At 35.9% G+C, this 13,301-nt stretch overlaps 1 protein-coding gene across 1 annotated transcript in view; it reads left to right on the top strand.

Annotated features, from left to right (window-relative positions):
* Positions 1-13,301, top strand: part of CLASP1 (cytoplasmic linker associated protein 1) — a 336,648-nt gene that overhangs the window by 244,595 nt on the left and 78,752 nt on the right. The window contains 5 exon segments of the mRNA XM_043996430.1: positions 1,839-2,083; positions 4,612-4,675; positions 8,253-8,255; positions 8,479-8,642; positions 12,674-12,752. Of these exon segments, the coding sequence (XP_043852365.1) occupies positions 1,839-2,083; positions 4,612-4,675; positions 8,253-8,255; positions 8,479-8,642; positions 12,674-12,752 (555 nt within the window).

The raw sequence follows: 13,301 nt of genomic DNA, 5'->3' as shown, positions 1-13,301 counted from the left end.
CTGGTAAATGCTGGAAATGAGAGCGATTGCTTTAAAGATGGCTTTATCCCAGGAGTCAAGAACTGGGGCAGCATACAAGGAAATTGGTTCCTGATCCAAGTCAGGAGTTTTTGGCTTCAATCCCTTATTTATTCAGAGATGCTGGGGGAAAGTTGAGGGATGGGGGTTGGGGTGGTGGTAAAGGGATAGTGAATAAAGGACTTTAGAAAAACTTAGTTAAATGGACTTCTTGTGACAGAGGCATATCTATCCTTGGCCCCTTTAAAGAGTTTCCTAAGGGATTATTTGCAAAGTTCTGAGAACCTGAATCAGACTTGAGAGATGCTGCCACAGCTTCATGTTACTTGAGTTTTATACAGAACTCTATAAATTCTAGCAACCTAGGGGTGTAAATTAGATCCTATATGTAATGTAATGGCCCTCTGAGCTGTATTTTTTTTTTTGGATGGCCAAACCAATTGATGTCTCAGTAGATCCTGTTTCAGAGGAGGAAAAAGCCACAAGGATGGTATAGGACTCTTCACCAATATAATTTTTGTACCATGGGAACAGACCATACACCATGGAAGTTAAAAATTAGATAAAATCATTTTAAAGTATTAATTTAGGGGGTGGGTAGAGTTTTTTTGGCAGTGGGGGGGGTCTAGAAAGAGGGCATAGGACTAGTTGAGAATGCCATTTTGAAACCATTTTTGTTATTATTTGCTTGATTTAAAACACCTGCTGATCTGTGTTTTTTAATTTGCTAAAATACATTTTGCTGTACATTTTTGTTGCAAGAAGAACCCCCCTACATAAGCTTCTGACATAATTCTCTATGCTTTTTCCCCATCCTTCAAAATTTTCCTGCCTACAGCTATTAGGAGACTCCAGGAGCAAGGTACCAGTGCTTTGTTAACTTTTCTGTTGGTTTTGTTTGGTTTTGTTTGGTTTTGACTTTTTTTTTCCCAGTTGTAAGGATTTATAAGTCTGGGATTGTTAAAAGGAAAGAAAAATGCAATATGAGCATACTTGTTATTAATGTGTGATTTTGTAGTGATTTGAGTGATTATCAGTTGTAGTTCATGTATTTTTGTTCTAACTTTTATTCTAAGATACTGAACTCTGTTCTTGCAACTGTTAGTGATTAGTTTTTGTGTATTAACCTATTGCTTGCCTGTCATCATTATCTCATGAACATAATCTTGTATTCTTCATATTTTAACATTTTACTTAGATGTTAAAGCCATATTATCAGATGATTAGTATTTGGAAATTCCAGGTCAGAATTACTCATTTCTTTCCCTTTAAAGAAAATGTACACCTTATCTCAACATGACTGAGTAGGTTACATGCTATATTATATGATACATAGGTGTTGGAGACCAAAGAAAGTACCAAGAGAATCAGAAAACAGAGAATTGTTTTAAACTCTTCCTCAGTCTTGGAGAATTGAATTGGATAGATCCTTTATACTCTAGTTGGCCCACATAATATAAGAAACTTTTTGAGATGATCTGTAAGACTGCATCCAGCTAAAATGTCCACAGTAATCCCAAGAATCCTTGTGCAGATGGAATAGTTAAATGTATTTTTCCACAGACCATGCTATCATAGATCACATTTCACCTTTTACTTAGCCTGAAAGCATATTGTTATTCTGTTGTACTGAAGGAAAGCTTTACTACTTTTATTTTCTAACCTATTGGCAGTAAAGGAAAACATTAACATTTTCCCTGCTTTTCTTCTTTTGATGTGAAGCTGAATTTTATTTTAATTTAAAATGCCATTCTCACTCCCATTCAAAAATCCCCATCTTTTTTTCCTGAATTCCACCAACCCTATCTGGGTATTGGCAGAAAAAGCCAGTGAGGAGACGATATGAACCATATGGGATGTATTCCGATGATGATGCTAACAGTGATGCATCAAGTGTTTGCTCTGAGCGTTCATATGGCTCCAGAAATGGAGGAATTCCTCACTATCTACGACAAACTGAAGATGTAGCAGAGGTTCTAAACCACTGTGCTAGTTCAAACTGGTCTGAAAGAAAAGAAGGACTTCTTGGACTACAGAACTTACTGAAGAGCCAAAGAACACTAAGGTAAGCATGGGCATTGTGCCTCAATAGAATTAGGGGCTCAAATGAATGAAATAATGGGGTGCTCAAAAAGGATTGGTGATTTTATTAGTATAAATATTTCTTGTATCAATCATATATCACATTGTTTGCTTTTGTAGGTCTTCCTGACTTGGTATGATTGGGGAGAGTCGTGATTGTAGGCTCTTGTAGCAAGAGAAAGCATAGTACTCAAAATCAAGCTTTGGGTTCAAACCTTGGCTTTGGTACCTTGTGTTATAACTTTGAGGAGTTCACAACCTTTTTAAATCTTCCTTGTCCAAGAAGGACATTGGACAAAATGGTCTCTTAATAGGTTTTCTACTTCTTACCTTTTAGGATTTTATAAAAGGAGGCACAGGCAGTCATTTAATTACTCAAAAAGTCACAAATTACTAAGTATCTGCCATGCCTTGTAAGGGCTACAAAAGAAATAGGCAACATAAAATTGAACAATGTTTCCAAGATTATCTATAAATAAAGGTTATAGTAATATGGTTATATCATTTTAGAGAAGGAACCTTTAGGAAAACTCATGTAGCAAAGAGCCTATATAGTACAGAAATCTTCTCTTGCAGTTAAGTATTCCTCCCACAGTGCAATGTACAACCTTTGTGGATTTCTTACCTCTACAAAGGGGTGAGGTAGAAGTATCTTCTCCTATATCTTCTTTTAAGCCATGCTTGTTCATTATAATTTTGCAATATTCAATTTTGATTTTTTTTTGTGTGTATGTAGTTCTTTCCTTTTACATTGTTGTATTAGTCCTTGTATAAATTTTCTTGGCTCTTCTTAACTTACTCTACATCATTTCATGTAGTCTGCAATACTTAGGTATTTTGCCTACCTCAAATTTGACACCTCTTGCATAGATCTTTCTATATTTTACTGTATTCATCATTTCTTACTGTACAGTAATTTTTCATTGCATTCATGTACCACAATTTGTTTAGTAATTCCTCAGTCTATTTTGTTTCTTATTCTTTGTTATTATAAAAAGTGCTAGTATAAATATTTTGGAGTACATAGAGACTTTATTTTTATGAATGACCTCCTTGAGAGTAAAAGCCTAGTAATAAAAACTCATGGTGAAAGGCTATGGACATTGTAGTCACTCTACTGCCATAATTTCAGTGTTTTTCCCCAAAATGGTTCTCACTGATTCATAGCTCCACCAACAATGTACTAGTGTGCCTGTGGGAAACAGGTTTATTAAAAGGTGCAAAGAGCTTCTAGTGAGCTTTACTTTTTTACTCAAGTGTTTTTAATCGTTTCTGTAATTTTGATAGTATCAACATCAGCCTGGATTACTATTTCTGTGGTTTTACTTTCATTATCTTCCAAGTGTTTCAGAACCAAGTATCCCAATCCATTCTAATGTATTAGAAAGTAGACCCATGTAAACTATTTAGTAGGCCAAAAGATGTCCAATAAACACTAACCTGAGGCAGGGGCCTTCATAATTGTCTAAACTGTCAGTGATTATATCTGTGATTCTAGGAGCAACACTTAACTTCTGAGCTTTGATTCGTTTCCTTATTTTTAAAGTAAAGAGGTTGAATTAGATGACTCAAGGTCCCTTTAATCTTGGTACATCTATTTAGAGCAGAGCTAGCCATAAGTTCAGAATTTTGGTTCTTTATGATCTTTTATCTCCTTATAATCTGTGTAAGCTGACATTTGCAGTCACATAACTTTGAACAGTGCTTTCTCCTGCTTTCTGCTTGTACCCCAGACTCTCTCTGATGTTAGTAAACTAATGACCTATCAAAATCCATTAGGTTCTTCTAAGCCTAGCTTTTGAGGTAAGCTATTATGACATTTCTGTTAAATCAGTGTATTCCAGGAGAATTAATACTGTTTTTTTTTAAAGTAAATTTTGAAGAGACTTCAGCTCTCTGCTAATAATCGAAATTTGTTTAATACAAACTATGAATTCAGCTTCAGGTCCCGTACAGTTTTCATACTATTTAAGGAACTGCTAAATGATGACTAACCAAGTGCTTCAGGGGCCCAGGAATAAGCCCTTTTCCGGGTCATTGACTGCCCACAAAAGATAACCTCTCAGAGGATTTTTTTTTTTTTTTTTTGCGGGGCAGTGGGGATTAAGTGACTTGCCCAGGGTCACACAGCTAGTAAGTGTCAAGTGTCTGAGGCTAGTTTTGAACTCAGGTACTCCTGAATCCAGGGTCAGTGCTTTATCCACTGTGCCATCTAGCTGCGCCCTCAGAAGAATTATTAGTGCCATTTTGAAGTGTTTCTAACACGATAGTATCCCTTGTATGTAAATAATGATCATTTTATTAACCCTTTTTATTTAATATTTTTAATGTTTTCAAATAGGCTAAAAATCTACTCTTTTAAAAAGCAAGTTTTGTATATGAAACTTGTATTTAAAAGTGAGATTCATCAATGACCATGGGTTAAAGGCTTATTTACATATATGAATAATTCAAAGACAGAGATATAGTAATTAAAGTCTCATTTATCTTTATTTGTTGTTTTTCTGATAGTCGAGTTGAATTAAAAAGGCTGTGTGAGATCTTCACTAGAATGTTTGCTGACCCTCACAGCAAGGTGAGTCTAGAGAACAGCCTGAGAGCTCTTTCATTGAGCCTTACCTGCTTGTTTGTGGCACCTGAATTACTAGAAGTACCTGAGAGTGGAAAGGCACTGGGTAGGGCCTCATTGAGTTCATAGATGTGAAGTTGGTGTTATTGACTGCTTTTATTTTCCCATTTTAAAAAATCTGGCATTTTTAATAGCTTCACTCTTTTAAGTGCCATAAAGCATATTCTTAAGGGTATATGTGATAGTGAAATGATGATTTTTTTTAGCTTAGAGTAAAAACAATATAAAATTTATAGGGTAAAGAATACATCAAAAATTTCAGTAGTAAGAATTAACTTTGTAATAGTTAACCACATAAAGCATTAACATATTCCATGTTTGTGTGAATATAGACTTCAGTGTTTTAAAATCTAAATTGTATAAAATTTGAATGCATTGTATGTAGCCAATATGTTTGCTTCGGTGTCTGTCCATTTTATTGGTTCAAATATAATCTGTAAAATGCAATTTTTGTGGAAAGGAAAAAAATCTTTTTATGCATATAAAGTTCATGATTGGATTCATCAAAGTATTTTTTCCCTTTCAAAAATATCATTTAGGGGTATACCCAATATTTCATATTCATATATATATATATATATATATATATATATATATGAATGATAACATATAAAATTGTAGCCTGTTATTTTAGACTTATTGAAGCACTAAGCAAATGTTTCTAAAAGTGGAGTGCCCTAAAACTAGTTGTATCCATTATGTGAGTTTGCCTATTCAAAGGCTATAGCTAGTAGGAACTAAAAGAAGTTACAAATTATAGTGGTTTGAAACCTGAGGCTGGAACAGATAGCATGAAACTGAGATTAAAATGCCAACTAAGTTTTTTGTGAGTCCATACCAAGATTGAGGCCCCTTCCCATCCCATGCATGACGAGGCTAATTCTGGACTCAGTGGGGGAAAAAGGGTTCTCTTTACAAAATTTATTTGGAGTCCCTGATTTAAATTTATTGTAGTGGTTTGAAGTAAAAGGGACAGGGAACTGTAGGTTATTATTGGAGAAAGACATAATAATAATAATAGCTAGTATTTATATGGCGCCTACTATGTGCCAGGCACTGGTGTGGGTTTAGCGAAAAGTTTGGAGGTGTGTTTTTGTTTCTTTTTTTGTTGTTGTCGTTGTTTGTTTGTTTTTTTAATTTGTGTGAGGCAATTGGAGGTAAGTGACTTGTCTAGGGTTATGCAGCAAATAAGTTCAAGTGTCTGAAGCTGTATTTGAATTTAGGTCCTCCTGACTTCAGGGCTGGTGCTCTGTCTACTGTGCCATCTAGCTCCCCCCCCCCCAAGATTATTTTTACAGAAAATTCAAAAGATGAAATTTATTTAGATGTTCAGGGGATTAATTTCTCTGTATGGAAGATAGATTTTAGAAATATAAGACAAACATCCAAAAGTATATGCTGCTATTGAGTTAGGGAGCTTCCTTAATGTGGGGACCCTAATATTAAGACCTTCAGAATCTTAAATGTGTAGTAACTTTATATGGGCCTCAATCCCCATGTACCCACTAATCACTTGGGTTTTCCTCGGTCCCCGTGTAACTTCAGTGGTTCTACAATTGCTTCTTTCTTCATTAGAGGCTATTTTATATAGCTCTTTAGTCTCTTCCTAACAATTACTTAATACATATGTTATTTAACGGTCTCATTGGGTATGTCCCTGATTATTTAAGCTAAATGCAAATGCTGTGTTCTTTAGATTAATATAAAGCCAACTCATGACTAGTACTTGTTCTCATATTTGGTACCAATAGACTTTATTCTTGTATACTGTACCATGCTTAGAAAAATGGAACCTACAGTAACTAGAAAGCTTGACAATTTCTCTGTCGATAGCCCAACCAGAACTATTTTTATTTTCCTTTAAGAGGAAATTACTATGGGGCAGCTAGATGGTGCAGTGGATAAAGCACTGGCCCTGGATTCAGGAGTACCTGAGTTCAAATCTGGCCTCAGACACTTGACACTTACTAGCTGTGTGACCTTGGGCAAGTCACTTAACCCCAATTGCCTCACCAAAAAAAAAAAAAATTAAAAAAATTAAGAGGAAATTACTAAAGCTCTTCCTGGAAGGAACCATCTTGATTGTTAAAGGGCCCTATACTGTTCAGATAAAAGAAAATCTCTATTAGCCATAATTCGGCCCTACTCAGATCCAACCAGCTTGAAAGTAAATTAGCTTATACTATGCTAATCATGAAATCTTGAGTCACAGAGACTCTTGTGATAATGGAGGCTAATAAAGGATTTCAAATAAAGTATGACTATTTTAGAAGAACATTATCTATAATAGCTTTGAGTCCTTATTAAAGCAATAAGATTTACAACATAGAGAATAGAGGGGGTTACAGATGGTTCTGGAGATTGATGAAATTTCTATCACCTATTCGCCTCTAGATTGCTGATTCAGAACCAGAATGTGATGCTAATGAAAGAAATTTGTTCCCATCAGATGGCTCTTGTACAGTGAGTTTGTTGGGGGGAAAGATTCTCAGTTTAGTTACCATTTATGAGGTATTTTTGTGGGATGAGAAACCACCCCAATGACTGGGACTCAATTCTTACCTTGTGAACTGTTTTGTAAGAAATCTCGGATTGAATAGATGTTATAATAAAATTACGCATACATGTATATATTTATATGTGTGTGTATGTATGTATGTGTATGTGTATATATATATATATATATATATATATATATGTATATGTATGTGAGGTTTTTTTTTTAATCAGTAAGGTGCTTCCCGTAGAGCAAGTTTCAATAGCTGGATATGAAAACAAATTGCTGCAATTTTCCCTGTAATTCTTTGGTTCAAAAAAACTCCTGTTTGGCCCCTTCTTTCACATTAGATATTGGTTAACAATTGCATTGCCACATAATGAGAGAATGAAGTTAGGAATTTTATAACAAGTAAAGTAAATCTTGATCAGAGAATCACAGATGAGAAAATGGGATAAAATATTTAAAAGTTCTGTGATACTAGCTGCCTTAAAATGTCAGCAAACACACAAGAATAGATTTCCCTGTGCCTAATTTATTGAATCCTAAATTATTAATGCACTCACTGAATGCTAAAATAAAATGAGAAATAAAATAGGATCATGAAAAGAGACCTGGAAATTTTCAACACTATCCACCTTGCCTTCTTGCAAGATTTAATTCCTTAGTGCTCCATATGTTCAAGTCCTGTCTTGTGGTATGAAAACTTTTTTTTTTTTTTAATTAGTGAGGCAATTGGAGTTAAGTGACTTGCCCAAGGTCCCACAGCTAGTAAGTGTTAAGTGTCTGAGGCCAGATTTGAACTCAGGTACTCCTGATTCCAGGGCCAGTGCTCTATCCACTGCGCCACCTAGCTGCCCCAGTATGAAAACTTTTATTGTAAGATGGCAGACATTACAAGCATACTTTTGGTTTGTGTGTTTGTTTTTTTTAAAACTCTGCATCATGGTACTATTAATTCACAATGTGAACTAACAAATCGTTTGTTTTGTTGCATGGCCTGCTGTGCGGTGGAATTCACAAAAGAGAGTAAGTCCTTCCCCTTTTTTCCTTTATTTTTCTATGACACAGTTTGTAACGTTAGTGTTTACTGGGGATGTTAACCCAGTTGATTGTTTGACAAAACCACCTTAGAAGTTTTTTATTTGTTGTCTACTATTTCTCAATGTTTTAATTCTGATGAATTTCCAGTGAATTAGAAGTGGCATTAAGAATGAGAAATGATTAATTTTCTACTATGTATCCTTTGTAGGTTTTCAGTATGTTCCTCGAGACTCTAGTGGACTTTATAATAATCCATAAAGATGACTTGCAAGACTGGCTTTTTGTTCTTCTGACACAATTACTTAAGAAAATGGGAGCAGATTTACTTGGATCTGTACAAGCAAAAGTTCAAAAAGCTCTAGATGTAACAAGGTAAAAGTGGGAGCTGGAACAAATTCATCTGTCTTTTGCCCTTTTTCGTATCCCCAGTAGTTAGAGTAGTGCTTGACACATAGTAGGCACTCAATAAATGTTTATTGACTGACTGACTAGCATAGCATCCTGTAGTCATCTCACAACTACTTTTCCATCTCTTTATGCTAGTTTGTATCTCTCATCTACTTTTGTCTCTCCATCATTCAGATCCTAACTTATTCCATCTATATAATTATGTACACATTCGATTTCCCTCCCATATATCAAATCATACACACTGCTTTTTTGTTTTGTTTTGTTTTGTTTTGTTTTTAGTGAAGCAATTGGGGTTAAGTGACTTGCCCAGGGTCACACAGCTAGTAAGTGTTAAGTGTCTGAGGCTGGATTTGAACTCAGGTACTCCTGAATCCAGGGCCAGTGCTCTATCCACTGTGCCACCTAGCTGCCCCCATACACACTGCTTTAATACTTTATATTTAACTTGGTGGATGTGAATAGAAGACATACATGGTATTTGTTGCAAGGGTGAGAGTCCAGGAATGAAAAGGAAAGTGATAAACTGAGTGTTAGAAAAATTCCTTTAGGTTTTTCATCTTCTGTTCCTCAAACCCCAGGCAAGTAAATAAATGATTAGAGGCAGATTTTGTACTCTGCCAAATTACTGTGCTCTTGATTGCATGACTTATGGGCTGTGGTGAGTATACTGATCTGCCTAGTAGATTATTAACAGGTTATGTTGCAGGTCAGAAAAAAATTAAATATAATCAACTTGATTACTTGGGGCTGATATTGTTTATTGTTAGCTATGTATCTTACTTTGTAGACTTTACCAGGTCACCCCATAATTTTTTTCCTTAAACATTCTTGTCCTAATTCTGCCTTGATTCTTATTCCTTTTGAGGGCTTCATCAAAAGTACTTTTTACATTTTGGTTATACAAACAAATTCTCTTCCAGAACTTGCTGCTTGCTGCAGTTTTAATTTAGCTCTCAGAAAGATGGGTTTGGAGGGGAGAAGGGAGGAACTCAGGACTAAAAGTACCACTACATAGTATGGGGAGAATCTTCTTGCAGTTGTTTTACCCCTGTTAATGGCTCACTGGTCACTGGTTGATCTGGAGCAAGTGGTGCCATATTCAGCATTCATTAGGATTTTGTGTTTTCTGTGCTGGTAGAATCATCAATGTTTTCTTTTTCTTTTGCAAAATTGGGGGCAGTAATTTCTGAGGCATGAGTTGCAAAGAGAATGCAAGAACCGTCTTACTTAGACTCAGCTTTCTTAGTATTTTATTAATGTTGAAGTCATGATGCATCTGATATGACCTCATCAGATATTAGAGCTGGAGGTCATCTTAGAGATCTTGAAATACAATCCTCCCATTTTATACATGAGGAAACTGAGGCAAGCAACAAGAAGTAGAATATGTGACTGAATCAGGGTTACATAGCTACTTGGTAGCAGAAGCTGGGCACTCAAATCCCAGTCCCCCAGTCTTCTTTCCACCAGTGACAGTCTTACAACATGACAACCTAATTACTTCTTTTTTTTTTCCCCTTCTTTTTTTGCGAGACAATGAAGGTTAAGTAACTTGCTCAGGGTCACACACCTAGTAAGTGTCAAGTGTCTGAGGTTGCATTTGAATTCAGGTCCTCCTGAATCCAGGGCCAGTGCTTTATCTACTGTGCCACCTCGCAGCCACCTGATTACTTCTTAATCTTTAAATCTGTAAACAAATTTATAAAATCAACAGAAAAGATGTGGTCAGTGTCTTTGAAGTAATGACAAATACTATTGATAAATTTTAATTGCATGTTATGATAAGAAATGGTAATACAGTAATATTTGTAAAGTACTTAACACCGTTCTTGACACATAGAAGGCACTTCATAAATGTTTATTCTCTCCTATATGCATATTCCCCACCATATTTCTTGATACTTTAGAACTATGGGTGTTTTCTAAGTAGAAGCAATCATTTTAATCTTTTTTCCATCTCTTGTCCACCAAAGCCTAAAAGATGTTTTTCTTCACTTGAAAATAAAACATCATGGTATTATAAAAACAAAAAACTATCATGTTTGAATTATAAAACCTCAGTCTTCTAAGTCAAAATTCTTTTAAGGACTAAAGGCTTGACCTTGGATAAGTCACTTGACTCTTACAAGGTACATTTTCCTCTAATACAAAAGGAAGGGAAAATAGCCTCTACTGTAGCCAGAATCATTGTCCTGTCTGCTTCCAAGGGTTGTTCTATGAATATTAATGAGTTTTAAAGTACCTTGTAATGATAAAACAAAATACTTTAAACATAAAGGCTGACAAATATTATCAAGAAGAGTATAGTTTAAGGATATTCAAGACGCATTTTAATCTTATGCTCTCAAGAGATATTGTGTGGCACTTTAAGAAACAGAATCCAGAATTTGATATGCTACTTATTTGAACTCAGAGAGGGTTACCAGTTTGCACATCCCACATTATCTTCTGTAAAATTTTCAGTATTGATCCATAGCTGTTTTATAACTTTTGTGAATGTAATGGAGTTGTTAGCAAATTGTGACCATATATGTACTTTCTGATGTAGTGAGACTAAACTCTGTGACTTGTGAAAACTCATAGCTAGCATCCGTACTACACGTAAACTCCAGTAGCCTTCACTTCATGTCTTGGGTCATCAGTAGAGAAACTAAGGATTGATTTGACCAGTGGTGATTAAACCTCCTTCTTCTTTCACAGATGGTCTTGAGAACTTTGAAGATCAAGATAGATGAGGAAAAGGATTGTTGTTTGTAGCAGACATGTATTTGGTCTGCTTTTGAGAGCACTTTAGTGTATAAGTGAATTTTCAAGAAACATAATTAATGAATAAAAATGTTGGTTTTTAATGCCTTGCCTTTGGAGTTTAATTGGAGGTTCCACCCCTGTCATACAAATGGAAAAATTCACTTTATTCCTTCAAGGCCCTGTGATTTCCTTAGTGTTAATATTCTGTTCACTAATGCCAATTACATCCCCATTAGCTATATTAGAGGCTCGTCTTTGTAGATTATCACCTTGCAGCAAATCTACTATTGATGAGCCTCTTTAAACTTATTCCAGGTAGTCCTTTTGACAGCAAGTAGGCAGGAGAGTCATGTGAGCCTGCTGAGGTGACCTGGGGCAAGCCATATCACCTGTGTGGTCCTCAGCTTCCATGATTTTTGGAGTCCACTTTAGCTTTAGGACTCTGTGATCTTCACAGATGTGGTTTTTTAGTTCTTTTCAGCTTGTTTAAGTCCCTTCAGTACTTGTACTTCACTAACATAATATTCAAGAATTGAGAAGTTTCTGTCCACACTGCAGTGAGGCACTGAGAGGATGATGATAATTTAATTCATTAGGCAAGGGGCATAGTGGTTTATCAGAAAGTGTAGACACAGGAAAGCCTTTGTCCCTAGAGGCTTAGGTTTCTGGGCCAGGATCTGGCAGCAAAGCAGAGTATCTGATTTGACTTAATATCGTCAGGCTTCTCTGGTCAAGCAGTCCGGACGTTCCTGGAGAGGTAGCACAAAATGGCAACAGATAATTAAACAATTATAAGGCCATGGTCTGTGTCAAAGGGTCAGCCCAGAAACAAGGAGGATGGGGTCAGAAAAAAAGTCTGACTCTAAAGGAACCAGTGTATAATTGGGAGACAAAGTTGAGGAGGTTCTTGCATCAGAAGCTGGGTCAGATAAGCAGAGGCTAGAAAATAAACTGAGTAAAACATTGTAGAAGAACTCACCCCCCACTCCTACCCCCACCCCCCTTATCTCTTTCTTCATCTTTCCTGAGCTAGCAGGTTATCTCCAGGATGTTCTCTCACCTACCTCCATTTCCAACTAAGTTTTGCCCAAATTGTTTCTTAGACATACTTGAAATAATTTGTGTTTTACAAATTGTTTTCCCTCTGTCTATTTAGATAGTTTCACAGTATAAACATAATTCATGATAGGACATTCTTATTTTTCATTTAAAAAGTAAAATACTGTTTTGTGTTATCTGTCTAGGGATTCCTTTCCATTTGATCAGCAGTTTAACATTTTGATGAGATTCATTGTGGATCAAACACAAACGCCAAACCTTAAGGTCAGTTGCTATGTTTGTTTTAAAATACATAAGTATTTGGCCTTTATATCTAACATCTACACAAGAACTGTATATATTTGTACACTGATAAATTTATTATTCGGTATTTGGGGTAAAATATATACCAGTAATAATAATCAATAAAATCAAATGACCTTTTGTTTAGATATGTTTGGGACAAACTGCCTCAGTTTACCCAAATAACTCGAGGAGACAACCAAGTCAAGCAGAGACAGATTTAACACATTCTCGCAAGAACAGGCAAACTCAATCCTGAGATTAAGCTGCAACAATTAATACATGCCTTGAGTTTTTATAGTAATTTTAAGGAGGAACGTCCCCACGTGCACTAGGGTGAGCTCACAATCTAACATCCAATCCTGTCTCACCCAGGGTTCGTGCTTAGCTCATGATCAATATATGGAGACATGCATACATGTTCCAGAAACAAGGGGGGAAAGGGGAGGGGGAACAAGGTCAAACCTAAGGAAGAGGGAAGGGGGAGGGGAGTGACAGTGAGAGGAATCAGATCTCACAGTTCCCACTGAC

The sequence above is a fragment of the Dromiciops gliroides genome, chromosome 3 (genome assembly GCF_019393635.1).
Source record: "Dromiciops gliroides isolate mDroGli1 chromosome 3, mDroGli1.pri, whole genome shotgun sequence".
In the NCBI taxonomy this organism is placed as follows: Eukaryota; Metazoa; Chordata; class Mammalia; order Microbiotheria; family Microbiotheriidae; genus Dromiciops; species Dromiciops gliroides.
This window is presented reverse-complemented; position numbering and strand designations above follow the sequence as displayed.